At 40.0% G+C, this 18307-nt stretch overlaps 1 protein-coding gene across 1 annotated transcript in view; it reads left to right on the forward strand.

The window, feature by feature from the left end:
* The first annotated feature begins 210 nt into the window (after positions 1 to 210).
* The window catches only part of diaph2 (diaphanous-related formin 2), a 346460-nt gene continuing 328363 nt past the window's right edge, over positions 211 to 18307 (forward strand). Inside the window, exons 1-4 of the mRNA XM_019364462.2 lie at positions 211 to 363; positions 1011 to 1375; positions 16537 to 16569; positions 17788 to 17964. Coding sequence (XP_019220007.1) covers positions 1292 to 1375; positions 16537 to 16569; positions 17788 to 17964 — 294 coding nt within the window. The 5' untranslated portion in view covers positions 211 to 363; positions 1011 to 1291. The remainder of the gene's footprint in view (positions 364 to 1010; positions 1376 to 16536; positions 16570 to 17787; positions 17965 to 18307) is intronic.

Raw genomic sequence — 18307 nt, forward strand, 5'->3', positions numbered from 1 at the left:
ACAATGGCACCAGCTGTTTCTGCAGACACAAAAAGTTGCGTGTGTGTGCTAATATTAATAAACACACACGCACACACGTATACACACTGGGTGTGTTTTCCAGACGCAGATTCCCGCCCTGCTTCCTATCCGCGGTCAGCCGCTCATACGGTACCTCCGTTACAGATCTATTCTTACAACTGACTGAACCCCATCCACGTTGTGTGAAATCGGTGTGACCTCACCGTCACAACCGACGCCACGCCGACCTCGTGACTGCCAAGACATCTGGCCAATAGTAGCTTGAATTCAGTCTTTCAAAGTCCAGTCAAAAAAGGGTGGGCGGGATTTCCGTGGGCCTGGTGTTCACGTTTGGTTGTAAAGGTAAGCCCTGGATGGGATTTTTTTTTTTTTAGTTTTCTTTTTCTTTTATTTAATCTTCACATTTTAATTTTATATGTTTTCATACGTGCTGGTGTGCTACTGTGTCCGCTAAAATAAACAGTGCTTGCCGGGCAATGGTCGCCCATTGCTCGCTTGTGTAAATGTACAGCAGTGTAAAGTATTCTAAGCAAGAGAACAACGGTGATTTCCCTATAGTACAGCAATTGTATATATATTCTGATTAATGACAGTTAAATAGTGGCTTTGACGAGGCACGTAAAACACTGTCAGGGCACCCTGAAACGTTTTTGTCTCTCTATTACTCCTGTATTGCTAAGTTACACGGTTGTAACTTTGCTTTCTGTAACAATTTAGCCGCCTGTTCCCATAAACTGGGGGTCTATTAAATGCTACTTTAAAAGAAAAATATAAAAATAATATATGGCTATTTATAGCTAACTCAGCTGGATCTGTTTACATCCATTTTACCGTTCACGGTTAAATGTCTTTACTGAATGCATTCTGCATACTAAACACTGCTGCTTATGGAAACACGCGTGGAGACAAAGCATTTGTTGAAACTTAAAACCCGGGTGAATATGTTGGACTAATCAGTTGTTGTTTACACGCTCTTGTGGTACTTTCAGAAAGCTTTTTCCCCGCGTTGTGAGCTGACATACTGCTACGCCGAGGAGGACTGTATCCACCCTACCACACCTCTTCTTCAAGCAAACTCCTCGACTCTTTTGGATGCTATTTGAAACTTGAAATTGTTCTTCAGCCTTTTAAACGGAATGAATTTTGAAAACACATAACTTGGAGAGCTTCTAGTAAAAAAGTGTGTTGAAATAGCCCACTGGTGGAGTTTGTCAGCGTTTGAGGACGTCGCATTAGGCGTTTCTGGAAGGGAAATTAACTTAAAGCTGCAATGGATCAAGCCAGCGGTGGGGAGGATCCAAATAAGCCCTCTAAAAAGAAATCCAGCGAGGATGAGGGTAAAAACAAAAAGCTGGTAGGTATTCTAATAGCTCACTCGTGTGCAATGTGCGTGGAACTAGGGTGTAAGTCAACTGACACATCCTGTAATCCCAGAAGCAGCCTCTTATGTCACACTCAACTTTAGTAAGACCCAGAAAGTTGCACTGCTTTGCAGCTGCCGAAAGTTTCATGTTAGGTCTGTGTCAAAAAAGAAAAAGAGATTTATTATAAATGCTAAGGACAGTCTTCCTTATACTTTTAAAGCTCATGATGAAACCAAGGAGCATTACTCAAGGACAAAGCATATTCTCGATGCAGAACTTCCCTGTTTAGTGCAGGACGAGACACAAACAGTAATTCATGTGTTGTTGTTATGGTTTAATGTAGGGGCTAATAGCAGCTGGAGTTGAGCAAAGAGGTACTGTTTCGCTGAGTGCTTCAATTTTCGAAGCACTCAGTGCATCGTGTGATTATTCCTGTCAATACATCTCCTGATAGGTTTTTGAAGAGCATTCTTGTTGTGACAGTTGGGGGTCTTATATTAATATGCACACAAAGCACAAGTTAATTTACTGTATGACTCAGTGTACAGCATGATGTACATGAGGTTTCTGGGGGGATTTATGAACAGCATGAGTGTGTGCAATTGATAAAACTTGTCCTTAGGCAGCCCTTGGGCAGTGTCTATGAGATAACAACTGAAAACCCATTTAACATTCATTATTGTCATTACATTGGCTGGACTTTGTGCAGTAGTTTATCCAGAGGAAGGATTGCGCTTATTTAGAAAAGTAGCAACCCCCGACTCTACATCATTAAAGCTCTGGTGTCATTAGGCCCGTCCTGCACGCCATATCTTGCCCTGAAATGAGATTACAAGATTTGGTGGAAGTTTTGTTTTGGCTTATGTGGAAATTCTTAAACAATCACTTTTGGTTTTTTTAGTCATGTTGTTCTTAAAAGTTCCTGGGAGAAACTAATACACTTCTCTGAGGAATTGTGTATACAGCATCTCTTGCAGGATCCCAAATCTGTAATTCCCTTATTAGGTAAACTGTAGCTACAATCTTTTATTTACCGTCCACAGTGCGATGTTAAATGATAAATCTAAACTGTAATGCTGAGGGTGTGAAGTGCACGTCAGTGCCTGCATGCAGTCAGTGTTTGCAGAAAGCAGTGGTTTAAAGTTATTTTCCATGACCAGAAACAAAAAAGCTTGGCTGCCGTTTGATTTTCACGTCTGTTTTTCCACATTTGTGGAAAAAGGGAAAGTTTGGCTGCCGTTGAACTTTGTGGAACTTTCTCATGTCACCTCCCAAATCTTGATTATTAGCTCTGTTAGTGTTGCTTTATTTTGTGACTTATTGGCTGGGTAGGTCACAAGTTTAGTTGCAGCCGCAGTTCCTAAATAGGGAACTGAAAACGGCACAGTTTAGATTGACTAGTGTTTCTGTCTTCGCTAAAGCATACTGGAATGATTGAAGGAGAACATTCTGAATGAAATGTCTTTGTTAATGCCTCTGATATTTCTTTAGGTGGTGCTCATTGTTTTTGAGCATTATTGCATGTTTAGCATTTTTTAGTAATTGTCCTAAAACTGAAACACACAAAGGAAATTGCTGGTTGTTTACACCAAAGTTAAAGTAAAGGAAAAAGTGGCCAAAATAATTGCCTGACAGGAAATCCCAAAGTGGGGCGAATTGACATGCACTCCCAGAGCTACTAATGGGTGTTACTTTAAGAAACTGTTACGACAGCCTGAAACTCTTGACTATACTGCCTCCCAAGTTTAAGATGTTTGCCAGAGTGCCAGAATGACATCATCAGTCAGCAAATCACTCAAGAAGTCTATGTAAGACCAGTGTTTTGTTTTGTTTTTCCAAAAAACTGGTCTTATGGTCAGGCGTGTTCTCTGTTGCTCAACTCTCTGAGCACAACAGTAAGAAGCAGAAGGCAGCTTTAAATGCGGCTGCTGCAAAAATACTAACATTAGCTTTAAGTTTGAAAGAGGAAGCTGATTATTCTTCCTTGAGTTCAGTCTTGACATGCCCTGTTGTGTTTATCCCAACTTTTTAGCTGTCCACAGTCATGTAAATAAGCTAAATTATACAAATGCAGATGTTTAAAGGGCTAATGCAACAAAAATGCAAGTACTATACAAGTAAATCTCTAATTTTACTATGCATATGCAGGGTTGTGGTGTGACATTTTTGGCATGTAGTGCAGGTTGTGTGGATGTGGAACAGACTTGAGGGAGGGGTAATACCGACTGTAAACAGCATCAGAGTACTGGTTTCATAATCACACCTAGCGCTGCTAAAGAGCACTGTCCCATGTGCTTTGGTGATAAGAAAATGCAGAAACTGGCGCGGTTTAGTCAATGCAAAGTCAAATCAGTCTTTAGAGGAAAAACACTGAAAGCTGTGTGTTTGTTTAACAAGTCACTGGGCAGCATTACATCACGGCAACACCATTTGGGCTATGGGCCCAGGATGTAGATACTCAGCACAGCCAAGGACATTACAACAGCACTGCAGTCTTTTGGGTCATAACTCAAATTTTCAATAGTTCCTAGCTTTTCTTTGTTATAATGTCCTTGTCTTGAAGTTTTGCAAAAGTATGACATCCAGGAGAACAGCCAGATGGAATGAGCTCTTTAATAAAAGGAATTCAGAGGAGCTGGTTTGACCGAGAGGGAGAGAACTATTACTCCTTTTGAATTCCAGAGTAAAAGATGATCTCATAGTGAAGTAACAGAGAGGAAGGAAGCATCACATTGCATAAATACAATAATAACACTGATATGCTATATATTAGGATTAGGAATGTGGGAACTAATAACTGGGAACCAGTTCTCAGTTATTATATGTATAATGTAGTAGGCTTAGGCACATGCATGCCTTTCTTTATTCTACACTGTGTGAGAACTCAGCAATAAGCTACTCTATTGAATATCAATATTTTTCACAATACTTTATCAAAGTTAGACCAATATTGTGGCAAGACTGTGCTGAAGTTCTCAGTATATTTATCAAATGCTTTAGCTGCTGTGGCTCTGTGGTGTAGTGGTTTACACATTCGCCAAACAAGCAAAAGACCCAGTTTGATGTTGGGAGGAGAGACAAATCCCTTGGAGGTTGCACTAAGAAGGGCTTTCAGTGTGGTTGGGGTGACCCCTTGTGAATAAAGTCTGATTTATGTAGGAAGTCTTTATAGAGCCTACAGTGAATCTGCATAAGTGACTGGGATCAGCCAGCTTTTTTGTTTGTTCTGGTGCATTATGTGTCATGTCCAGGTGTTTTTGCGTGAGGCTATTGTAAGATACAAAGATTGTAAAATTTCTGCTGAACAACCAAAGTGCTGATGAGCAAACTTTCCAATTTGTCAATACACAGTATAAGATCCAATCTTCTTTATTGCCTGTAGGCTTGACAGGTAATGTAATGATGTATGCAGGTTGCACTTGTTTCTTTGTATAAGAAAATAGTTTATAGTATTCAGAATCTCAAACATCGTTTGTTCCTGTTTGTACTGCAGAGCAAACTGGTCAATAGTTTGCTTTGTAGTACTGTGATAAGCATCTTCTCCTTAACCTAATTAATTTATAATACACATCGATTGCAAATTGGTGAAATGGTCGGTTGTCAGTAAAGTGGTTTAAGCTTTAAAGAACATGCATGTCTGTACGGCAATTTGTTTAGATATGAAATGTGAAGGATACAAGGATAGTTGAAAAGAAAAAGATAAAAAAAAGGATCCTATTTGTTATATGTTGGCTTCGAGCCTATGAATTAATTCTGAGCTATTATTCCATGTTATCAGATGCACTTTTGCTCTGCTTCCTTTTTTCTTTTGACAGTTGGTTGCTGTTGCAGTATGAGCCTGCCAGATTGTTTCATTATTTGTGGTTCGTAAGCTGAACTAAAATCAGAAACACTCATTAACTATTTTTTGGGAAGTATTACATGTTTTTAGTCCCTATTAAGTGTTGTTAAAATAAGTTTTAAAAATATGGCAGACATACTGTTAGTGCGCGGGAAACGTTGGTTTTTGAAGATAAAGGGCATTTGTGGAAAACAGTTTCCGTAACTCTCTAGAAGTGTGCAGATATAAGTAATTTTAGTGGCTTTAGATTATATTGCAAAACTCTGTGTCAGATTTAGTGAGACCAATTCCTATTTCAGATGCATCCATTTAATCTTTTTGCACCACCAGGATTTATAATACATCGTGGTTGGACATTGAAGCAAAGCATGCAGATTATACTCATGGGTGTCAACATGGAGAATTCTAGTTAATGTGGGTGGAGAAACTAGTTGGACAAGCTGGACAATGTGGAAAGGCATATTTAAAGAAAAAACAAGTGTTCAAAACGATAATGTCACATTCATGCTGAAAGACATTTATATTCAAAGTAAAAAAAAACAAAAAAACCCAAATTCTACTATTGTGAGAAATGAGATAATAATGATCACATAAGTAAGGACTGGCCTGGTTATTGTGAATAAGGTGACAAATGAAAGTGTGGAGTATTTGCAGGAAATATGGAACAGAGAGGCCGGATGTCATGACACAGCCAAAATGGACTGGGCAGTGAAAGAGGTTTATTAAAAAAGCAGCAACAAAAAACCCCACAAAAAAACAAAAACTTGATACCACTATTGTAAATGTGTTGCAGGGATCTGTAGGGTCACACTGAAGCTGGTTCTGTGCTAGTGTTAACCAGTTTGCTGTTAGCTACAAGTGGAGTGCAAGCCATATTCTACTCCTGATAGCAAGGATAGCAGTGTGACACATACTGTATCATAGATTTGATCTCAGAAACACTACTGTCATGAAAATAGGCTGGCAGTTTTAGTCAGGTGTGCTAGTAATTAATTGTATTTTTTTTATATCTGTGCTTTTTATGTTGTGACATATCAAACTGCCTGGTGTATAGGTGTATAGCTATGTGGACAGCTAAGTAGGGAATTGATTATTATTGCATTAGGCCAAGTTGAAGCTAGGTAACTTTACTGGCCCCAAAAACCATCAGCATCGCCATCTAGTGGTTTCTTATGTGCTTCATTTAGTTAAATGGAGTTTATTTTATTCTATTTTAATCATTAACCTCTTAAATTTCAGACCACTGATGTCGAGATCGTTATGCTGCATGATCCCACATGTGTTTTAGTTGCCTATAATAACAGACAACAGATAGCCTGTACTGTGTATAGAAATTGGAGACGGGAAACAAGCGCATACTTTAGTAATGGGTAAAGCTCATACTTCTAACGCTGCTGATAGTATCACATCGTGAAGCATACTTTGAATTACTTTTTTGTTTTGGTTTTTTTGTGTCATTTGATGCATCTGACATTTTGATACGTGAGCTTTAGGGAAGCCTCGGAAATCATTTCAGGTCATGCTGGCATGTGGTTAACACAAGCTGTCAGCTTGTCACACACTTTACAGTACTGTGGTAAAATATATTAAAATATTTCTTTATATTTTGCAAGGAAAATGAGAAATGGGTGTGGCGACTTATTGAAACGTTTACAAAAATGCATCTAAATAATGCGTAAGGCAAAACCAGAGTTTGTACAATTCTGACCATCTTGAAAGTCAATATATATATTATAACAAAGCTTAGTCATGCACACAGCCTAACTCTCTTGTAATGTCTTTAAGGAGTCTAAGATTTTTTTGTTCTATGTCAAGATGTTTCCACGCTGCTTAAATAATCCAGAGATCCAAGTTCTCAGGATGTCATTCCATGACTGATAGTTCTTAGGTTTGCTTACACAGATTTGGTAGTGTGTTTGAGATCATCGTCATGCTGAGAAATGTAGGCATTTCCGATCAGATGCTTTCCATGTGGTAAACGGACAGAGGAACAAAATCTGATGATACTTTCCTGCATTCATAATTGCATCGGTTTTAACAAGAACACTGGCCGCTTGTGCATCGAACCACCTGGGGGGCTCTTCAACTGGTGGGGGAGGTTGTCAAATCCTGCAGGAGATTTCCTCTCTTCAGGAACTCTCTCTGCAGGAGGGGGAGATACAGGAGAGGTGGAGGAAGATCTCAGCCTGGGCGTCTATTGTCTTGTGTAGTCTGGAAGATGAGTGGATGATGGGGTGGGTGCAGTTTTCTCTGTGGTGGGGTCAGGTGGACTGTCCCGGGCTCTGTGGGGCCGGGCGGCGTTGCTGCACTGGGCCCCGGTCTGGATGGGCCTGGGCCCCCCTTACCCTGGCGGGTTGCAGAGTATGGGGGTGCCTACTGGGGTCAGCGGGGGAGCTGGCCCCAGGGAGGGGTCACTTGCCCCTCCCTTCCTTCCCTCTCCATCTCCAGCTGCCTCCCTCTTCCCGCTCCACCACAATCACCCACACATGCAGGGCCTTGGGGTAGGGGTGTGTCACCAGGGTGCAGAGGAGACATCCCCCCCCTCTGTCCCCTTCTGGCTGCCTCTGCCTCAATTTTATCCCACAACTTAGACATTCACATTACTCACACTTTCATTACACATACATATAGGATCTTGGGGGTGGGCACGCTACACGGATGCCAAATTACCATCAGGGTGTACACTTCACCCCTGGCGTCGTTGCCCACCTCTCAATTTTAAATACACGTAGACATTGAGGGCTAGCAGGAGGGGCTATACGCTTACCTGCTGCTCTGGCAGGTAGCTCCATGCCCTCCTGGGTTTTAAATGCACCTTAGAACACACATGCATCAACACTACATATGAGCGGGTGGAGGGAGGTTTGGAGTCTTCCTACACCCCCGTTCTCTGCGGCCTGCTGGAGCGGGGGGGCTAGGAGGAGGAGTTGGCCGTCCGACTGGGGTCTGGAATGTGGGGCCTCCCTGCTGCTGCGGAGTCGGGGCGGTCTGCTTCTCCCCACCGCAGGGAAAAGGGTAACACCACCTGGGTCTGGGCGCAGTTTCCCCCTCCAGGGGCAAGGGTACCTAGACCCGGGGCTTAGAGTACGCTTGGGGAGTGTGATTGTGTGTACAGCGTCTCTTTTTGTCTGTCTCCACGTTGGGTGAGTGTTGAGTAATTGTATATGAGAGCATGAGGGTGGGAATAGATGTTTGTATCTGTGTGTGCCTGTTTGTCTGTGTCTATATGTCAGGTTGGGTATCAGATGCCACCTCTCTGGGGACATCTCAGGCCCTCCAAGGTTTGGAGGCCCATCTCCCCCCACCACTTCCCCTGCCGGTGGCAGACGCCCTCAGACATCGGTGCGTTGGTGGTTCTTTGTGTCCGGGGGTGGGCGCCCAGGTACCCACCGGCTCACTCCTTGGCGGCTGCTTATCGGGGCATGGAGCCTGGGGCTCGCTCGGGCCACTTCGGGGATGGGGTGCCCTTGGCCTCTCGGCCCGGGGCTCGGTCACTCAGGCACAGCTGGCTGCCGGCGGAGCTCACGGGCACGTCACTGCAGCCCCCCCCGGCTTCTGCTCCGCGGCTGCTGAGTGACCCCTCATCTGGGACTCTCCTCAGCTCTTCTGGGATAGTGGCACGGCTGCCCCTCTGTTGGTCTTCCTTGGTCTCTTGTGTTCTGGGGGCCTCTGGATGTCTGGAGTTTCGATCTCCTCCATACCTGCTTCATGCCCTGGAGGTCGGGGCAGTGGCCCCCCACACCCTCTAGCAGATCATTACATGAAGGAACCTTTTAAAAACAAGCGCGTTCATGCTCACAGGTGCACACACAGGTGATCACACACAAACTACACCCTTTTTGGCTCCTACCTCAAAGCACACACTGCGCTGTCGATCTCACGTGCTGCACAATAATGTTTAATATGAAAAAGAAAGAAGAAGAAGAAGAGAAAAAAAAAAAAAAAAAAAAAAAAATATGAAGTAGTGTCGGAATGCTGCTTGCTATGGGGGGCACCTGTGTCTGTGTGGCTAGACCTGGGTCTGTGGGTCGCTAAGCCTTGGTCCCTGTGGAAAACTGTTTTTAAGGGTGGGGGATTGCCCTCCTTGGCTTGTTGTCCACTGGTCGTCGGTGCCGCCTCCCCCCGGCCTTGGAACTTGGGCGGTTAGGGCCTCTGGAGTACTTGACTGGGGGTTTTGGCATGGTTGCTGCCCTGCTTCCTTGAGGGTTGTGGTCCAGGGTGGCTTGGGCGTCTTTGTCGCATGATGGAGATGCCAGGTGTCAAGTGGTTCTGGGGCCTGGGGGGTATTGTTGCAGTCGCTCAACCTCATTTTTCAAGTATGTTTCATGATAAATGCTAATACACAGACTCTGTCTTTCACACACACAGACACATGCACACAAACACACACAGCGAAACTGTATAGTTGTTTGTGTACTTCTCTCTGTTTTGTCTGTGTGGTGCTTTGTATTGTTTGAGTGTGCTGTGTTACAGATGCAGCAGTTGGAGACCCAGCATGTCTGTTAGCCTCATCCTACGCCCCCCCCCCCATTCTTTTCTCTCTTTATGTCTGTCCCTTTTCTTTATCTGTTCCTTTGCTTTCTTCTATCTTTTGCCAATCTGGCCTTCAACCCATGCCCACTCCAGCATAATATCCACACAGATAATAAAAAGAAAAAAAAAAAAAAAAAACAAAAAAAAAAAACAAGAACACTGGCTGAAATCCAGCCTCAAATCATGACTGAGCCTCCACCGTGTTTTACAGATAGCTATAAACACTCACTGTTGTAGCTCCTTCCTGCTTTCCTCTGTACATACTGATGACAGTTTGAACAGTGTAAATTTCATCACTTCATAAGAACTGTTGCCACAGTTGACTGCTTATGTAATCTAGCTTATCTCAGCTCTCCTTCCAGCTTTCATTTTTTAAGAATTGCTCCTTGACATCCACTCATATTTCTGTTGAGCCTATGGCAAAAAGTAGATCTTCGCTGGATATTTATCCATTTCTTAAGAAAAATGTCCAGCTACTGTTCTTTAGGTCAGCCATTTTTTCCTCCAATTGTCCAGTTTCTTCAAACATTTTAAGGATTCAGCTAAAGAAATGCAAACAAATTATACATTGTAGCAACAGGCTGCTAGTAACAAAATGTCTAAAGACATCACCTTTTTTTGCCTAAATGACTCAAAGCTCAGTGTTAAATGGCTTAAGAAACAAATAAACATTGCAAGGAAATTGATCAGATATAATGACTGGGCTGAGAATGAGTGGAAAAAGTAGCCAAAGCAAAATTTAGACCTTCAAGAAAGCTTGGAGAACTATTGCTCTACTTAAAGAAATCAAAAGACTGTGTAGCTGCTTGGAAACAAAGAAATGAGGGGTGGCTCAAGACTTTTGCACAATACTGTAGGTGTGTCCTGTATTTTATTTGGCCAGTCTTGACAAGATTTTTGTCATACTAACTTTCCTTTTTGTTTTTTTTACATACTGTGTTATTGTATTACCATGACTCGTGTTTGGGGGGAACATGTGAGCAACAGCAGGAAACAGACCACATGTGAGTCTTTTAATGACATTCAGGAAGTTTGAGAGAGGAAGCAGCGATGAATGCTTTAGTCACACAGTGGAAGAAACACATTCACTCATTTAAAGTCACCCTCTGTTATGAGCCTTAGTCATGTGTATCAGTGGATTAGATCTGAGACATGAAATAGGAAATTTGTTTTTTTGTTTGCCTCAGTTATTTAATAAAAACCATGTATGACATGCATATATGCCATGTCCATGTATGCATGAATCATACTTCGGATTTGCTTATTCAACAGTTAGGATGATTGATGAGTAAATTGCATGTGCTGACAGAGCTTCCATTGAGCTTGATGTAGGCCTAATGGAAGAAGTTTCTTTACATTTTGCATGTTGTTGGACCAACATCCAGTTAGTAATGTACAAAAAACACAATGTTTAAAGGCTGAAGTCAGACGAAAAAGTGTATTTGAATTTGATTTTTTATTTATTTTTAAATGAACCTCATGTGATAAAGGATGGTCAGTGGAGGGAGGTCAGTGCTAGTCAAGTGACCAGTGCATGTCAAGTGAGAAAGGCTTAACATGGGTGTGTCATGAATGAGTCAAAATTTAAAATACAATGGTAGAATTGAATGTTACAGATATAGTCACTCCTGTGACATTTATAAAAACATATTATTGGGCGCACCGGGACTATTATTTTAAATATTATGCTGCCTGGCTCTGGTGTTACGTACAGTTTCATTACACACCACTTAGTCAACAGCCTGCAGATAAAAACAAGGTCATGGTTCACATGTTTTTGCACTTGTCAGCAATTAGGAAAAACAACTGCTATAGCAGGTGTGAACATGGCATGTTTTAAGCCGAATTTCAGAGGAATTTCAGAGGAAAACGTCTGCTGTAAAATTCCTCTCGCAGTTGTAAAAAAAATGTTTGCCAGATCAGGTTAATTTCAGTAGACTTTAAAATACAAATGACACTTTCTGTGATGTTATGAACAGTCTGAAAATATCTCCTTCTTTTCTTACAAACCTCAGCTTTTATAATGACCACATATCTTGCCACCTTCAAGGATACAGTAAGAATTTGCTTTCAAAAGAGATGGAGATAACCCGAGGGCAGTACTGTGCTAGTCCGCAGTCACATGGTCAGACCATCCATTGTGGAGCCATTCAAATCTTAGCTGTACTAGCTTTTGTGTGCTTCCTCTTTTCAGTATCTGTTTTGGGAAACTAAGCAGTACCAGCACTTTCATGAGAGGCTAATAAGGCTACCACAAACTCACACACTTTTAAAGTCACTCATAGAAATGTGCTGCATTCCATTTTTAAATTAACTGCATTTTTTGCAAACCTATCTAAATAAAATAAAGCAAAGTAACCTACGTCAATATTAAACACTGAGGGAGAAGTGTTTATATCAGTTCTTTTTTAGGAGAGCAACCTTATTTTATGAGCTCGATTGAATCGTTAGTACTTCACTTTATTGAGATGACAAATGTGTCATTCTCCTCTATGCCTATAATATATTTTTCTGTTATGTATAAAAGGCTGTTTTTTGTTGTGTATTTTTTTTGTCTTTCCGTGTGTGTATGCTTGTGGCACTGCCTACAGTAATGACACTATGTGCCCTACATGCTTTAGAAGCATGTAGGGCACATAGGAGTCAGAATCTTTCAGATTTGACAAGTGTTTGAATATAGGTATTTCTGTTGTTACGATGTACCACTTCATATGCCGCTCTCTCAGTCTGACTGAAAATAAAACACTGATTCACTTCTCACACTGGGCCACTTGTAAATTTGCTCACAAGTCTAGATAGACATGCTTTGTGGCAGTGAAATCTTTTTTATTTGTCTTGTCAAGCTATTTTTTTTATTAATCTTTTTGTTAGTTATGATATTGTTAGTCTGTAAAAATTAGACTGTTTCAAATTCCGTTTCCCTTAGTGACATCTTCAAATTGCTAGTTTTTATCAAAGTAGCAATTCTCTGAATTCCTTCAATACATCTTTCAATAAGCTCCTTAGCTGTGTAAAACTGACTGATGTTAATAGACCTGCTGTAGATATTAATCTCCAAAGATGTTCAGAGATTTCAAAAATCTCTCAGGGAAGTGTCGGAGCCGCTAAGATAGAAAATATGTAGTTTAAATAATAATCACACTCAAGGCTATAGAGCAGATGTTTATTGTCATTTAACGATTCAGAAAGAATTATTGGAATATTGTAAGTGGAAAAGCATGATGAGGGAACTTGTATTTCTATGTGACAGCTACATTCAGTATGATAGTAAATGTGTTCTAATTGAAATATAACTCACATCGATTGCCAGGTTTAAATTGTGTCTCAGCGTGTCTTTTTTGCCTCTTTTCTCCACCTCCATGCTTTGCTTGAAAACATTATCCTCACTGTGCAAACATATGGAAAACCTTGATAGATACCGTCAAACAGAATACGTGCGCACTGAGAAGTCTTTTGCAGTAGCTTAGGCAGCGTTTTGCACTACCTCTGTGTTTACAAAAGCAGTCATTGAGAAAGCCATTGTAACAGGATTTATTTAGATGAATTAATTTGTTTTGACTTGGTCTAATTCAGTTACACAGACCGTATTCTGTGTCTGATGCCACTCCTTTCAAATTGATCAGTACATTGGTAGTGCAGCAGATCTTATCAGATTACACAAAGACAAATTATGTAATTTTGTTGTTTGATATGACAACGACGAGCAAGCGTTACCCTCCGATGTAGTGTGACAGTTTTGTGGTGCTTTGTTTTTCTACAGAGGAAAGCAGCTTTTTAGCATAATCCACACAGTATCTCTAGATGAATGTTTTTCGAGTGGGAGCTCTAGTGTACTCTTTTGAAATGTTGAGGAGCAGCAGACCAAATTTGAACGGCCTTTATACTGACATTTAGAACAGGTCAATATTCTCCTCATGTTTTTAACTGTGGTTTGAAAATGACCACAGACATGTAACTGTGGCTATCTGTGTATAATCTGCAGTGTTCAGACAGGTGTACCATGTTGATGTACAGGTTTCTGAATGCTTTACTGAATTTAGGTCATCACTGACTGAGGCTGCTAAGCTGCTGTGTTTTGGTAATGATGCGTTCACAATAATTATTTCTTACTTGGACACAAAATTAAGATAAGTATGTATTTTAAGTAATGCAATTGTTACACCAACATATTTCTTGCTTGTCAATACTTCAGTATAGCAGCAAGCTGATAACTCATGTAAATTTAATTTTATTTACATAATGTGAAACCACAACAGTTGCCTCAATCTGCTTTATATTGTAAAAAAAAAAAACCTATATTAATAAAGAGATAAAATATTTTCTTTTTGACAAAAAAATATTTTTCTGTTGACAATGACTTTGTTAATTTTAATTTTCTTAATAAGCAACAGAAGTTAAACAAATGAGCGCCTAATAAAAGACAGGGTTTTTTTTGCAGTGCTACTGATGCTTACTTGCCAGCATTCAAGGCTAATTATACAATTTTCACAGTTTTCTTAAAGTCTCTTTCATCAGCATTGATTTTATTTCCCCCAAAATTTTAATTTTGCTTGCTGAAAATCAGGGTCGTTGCTAAAATCTACTAGAATGTAGATGAACAGAGCATCTGATTAAACAGGGACATGAGGTAGTTTAATGAATTTACCAAGAACTGTCAGAAGCACTTTGTGTTACAGGCCTTACTGCCAACAATGGCTATCTCACAGTAATTCTTTTTTATTATTAGAACTAATTAAAGTAAAAGCTAATTTCCTTCTAAACCCATTTTACAGTGGCATCGTGGCTACTGATTTTATAGTGATAGTTCCAGTGAGTGAGTTAAAATGACATCACGCAGATGGTCTTGTTTAATTGGTTGAGTATAACAAGCGTTGCTATTTAAAAGCTATGCAATTATAGTCACTTTGAAACAAAACTAGTCTTTTGTCCAGCCTGGAAAAGAAACGTATTTCTTCTGCCACCTGGTGATATTTTGTAATGGAAGAATATATCTTTACACGAGTTAATGTAATACTAACATTAATTGTAGTTTGTAATATTAATTTTAACATTTATTGTAGGAAATATGCATACTTGTATGGTTTTCTGTCCCCAAATTGGTTCTCAAGTTGCGGGATATTGCTTTGTGTTTTCATTTTTAAGGATCTGCACGGACTCATAATCATATTTGATTAAGGAGGGACCCAGAGCTAATTTGATTAGGTTATTTAGAGAAATATGTGTTTGGTAATAAACATTTATTATGATGAAAAAGTTTACTTTAATAAGCGGGAGAAGCCCAGAGGACATGCAAGCTTAATTGTTAGATGTTAAATTGCAATGTTGCGATGTTGCCAAGATAATGGGCAAGGAAAGGCCCTCAAGTCAAGGCAATTAACCAAACAGTGGTTTGATTGTTGTTAAATTGATTAGAAAATGTTTAAGTACTCCATTTGAAAATTAGCTATTGTTTCACACAGTTTTAGGCTGCTAGAGAATGCTGGGCTTAATGATACATACGTACTGAGTTACAAATGAGAAAAGTTGTTGCTCGGTTTAAATTATTAGCGTTACACATGTTGTGAAGTGTCATGCTGCCTTTTTAAAAGCAATAAAGGCTTTCACAATACCGAAACAAATACCTGGACATCCCCAGCAGAACCCTCTATACGTAACGCCGCCTGTGTTATTTTAACTTGAAAAAACAGCTTGGGTAACACATCGAGACTGACGCTTTGTTTTTTCTAGTCAATAGCTTTATCTCCCAACTGTTGATCAGTTGTAGCCGACAAAACTAGTGATAGATATGGCAGTTCGGTGTTGCCCAGAGCGACAGCCGATGAAGATACACAGAGGGAGGTGCAGGTTAGAGCCAATCTGTTTGCTCGCCCCAGCATCAGTAGTTTCCTGATTAGAATAGTGGAGAAATCCGCGGCTGGAGGCAGGCTTTATGGCCATCGCTACCCCACATCTCCCCACTCATTAGTACTTTACAGCCTAGCGCCACAGCATATGGCAGTGTTGCTACTGATTCCCATTTGAGGTGTGTTTCAAATGGCTGTCCCTTGCCGAGCCACAAGCCTTTGGCAGTAGCCATTCTTAGTGTGTCTGAGATGAAGATAAATATCTGGATTAGGAGAAGTGGTTGAATTTTTTTGGGTCACTGTCACTACAAAGGATGCTCTTCAGAACACATATTACAGGAATAAAAGAAGCTTTTGGTGTTTAACTGTGTCATGCTGTAACAACTTTCCCTGGGAAAATTATTATTTTGGGAATACACAAAACTTTAACCTAGCAGCGCTAACTTGCATGTTATTGGGTTTTTCTGTTTTGGTTTTTTTAAACTGATGTAGGTGTGTTTGGTTATGGGTGCTTTCTGATGGACCTCATTTTGTGTACTTGTATTTGTCGTGTTCATTCTTGAACACAAACGTTTTTACTTTTACCCTATTGTCTGGGATCATCAAGTGTTACCATATCCTACACATGCACATGTACAGTATTTGGGATTTGCTCATGACAGGAATGAGCTATTGCCCTCTGTGGTACCAAGACAATTAGCACATGTGCTTTATGTATTCTCTAATGTATGCAAGCATTATTAAAAATTTAATTTGGTATCTCAGAGGGAAATGCAACAGCATTTTCTACTCTGTGATACCAAAGAGAGAGAAGAAAACGCTGCGGTATCCAGGGGACACTGTACATGTGAAAACACTTGAGACGGGACGTGCACTTGCCAGTGTTGTCGTTTTCTGTTGGATTGTTTTTCACACTGTGCCCTCCCTCCAACAGAACATACACATAAAAACATTGGCTGATGATATGGTAAGGTGCTTGGTTTAATTTTGGTGTGATTAGTTTTGTTTTACATCCTCTCACGTTTTCTTATAGCTGCATGGGACTTTTAACTGAAGTATATGGATGGATCAAATGTGCCAGAAGCAAATTGTTTAACTTGCCATTTTAACTGTATATGAGTTACATCATGTGGTAAAATGATACAGTGGGTTTCTACACATTAGCATATAATGATAAGTCTGTCCGCAGTAGCGCTCTCTAAAGCTGTGCCGTGAAAGACATTTTTTATTGTAGTGCACTCTGCACCAACAAGGTCTGTTTGCCTAAATTTTTCATTATGAACATAACTTAGCCCTCAGCATCTCTGCTTTTGTAAGCAGGTCATAGATCATTTAGTGTGCAATTATTAGTAGCACTTCTGATTAGATGGTTTTACCTGGGGCCTTTTTAATATCCTTATTTTACAAATAGCCCGACGCATGTAGTATTACATGAGTTTTGGGATGTACAGCCAACATATTATTATTACATACTACTGCTGCAATAATCAGCTTTCAGTATGTTTGATCCATCAGGTAATACTTCAGTAAACTGACATTTGCGACATCATGTATGTCATCATTATATGTCTGTCTGTTAATTTCGTTTATATCTGTTCATTCATCCAGCATGTTCTCTCCCTTTGATAATACTAACAGTGACTGGTTGCATGCAGTTCATATACTTTTCTGCTTTTACACTTAATGTTACTGCATTCATAAGAATAGGATTAACCAATTAATATAAAAAGGAACGTCTCTTAGTACCCTGCCCTGCAAACTTAAAAAGTGTCACTGTATGCTAGAATAACTTGAGCATAAACTGAGCAATCCTGTGGGTTTGACGGTAAGTACATTTTTTAGTTGTTTTTTTTTTTAAGTCAAAGTGGAATATACAAAATACAGGTGTTTGCTGTATGCGGTAGATATTTTTTGTAATTATTTTCTTCAATACAAAGTAAAAATGAAAGAAAAAAAAATATTTTTTTTCTGTTTTAACCTCACTTTCATTTGTTTGCAGAAACACATCTGTTCCTGAAATCAGTGCATAATAATTGTGCTGTCTTTTGATAGCAGGAGACAAACTTTCAATCTAGTTGTTTAAAAAAACTGTTTTTTTTTCTTAATGATCCATATACTTTATAGTCAAAACAAGCTCACTGGCAGTGCGATATTTTAATATGTCAATGAATCTGTTTTCTTTCAGCGTGATCGTATTACCAGTTTTAGGAAAACGGGGACGAAGAAGGAAAAGCCCCTGATACAGCACCCAACAGATCCCCTGTCTACCCAAACTGAACTTCCTGTTCCTCAGCCCCTTTTTGATGAGCGGTCCATGAACCTCTCGGAAAAAGAAATCATTGACCTCTTTGAGAAGATGATGGTAAGCTTTGTGTTTCTCTTGCAAAAGGTCATCTGCTGTATTAAACAACAGTTTTATTACAACCGCTAATTCCACATAATAATAAGTAATGAAAATTTCAGTATGAAGCACAGTGCTGTTATTTTGAGTATGTGTGGAGCTAGTTAGAGCAAAAAGGGCTTGAAAGGCATTTTTATATCTATATTTCACTACAGATGCATTCTTGTTTTGCTGCTGGGGGATGATAATAGAATGATTGCTCTCCAGACCTACCCTGGTTTTATACAGTGTCTCTTAAAGTCCTTTCAAACAGGGATGATATGCTGTTCTTTTAACTAAATAAACAATTTAATTAACATTAACA

This window comes from Oreochromis niloticus, linkage group LG2 (genome assembly GCF_001858045.2).
Source record: "Oreochromis niloticus isolate F11D_XX linkage group LG2, O_niloticus_UMD_NMBU, whole genome shotgun sequence".
Taxonomy (NCBI): Eukaryota; Metazoa; Chordata; class Actinopteri; order Cichliformes; family Cichlidae; genus Oreochromis; species Oreochromis niloticus.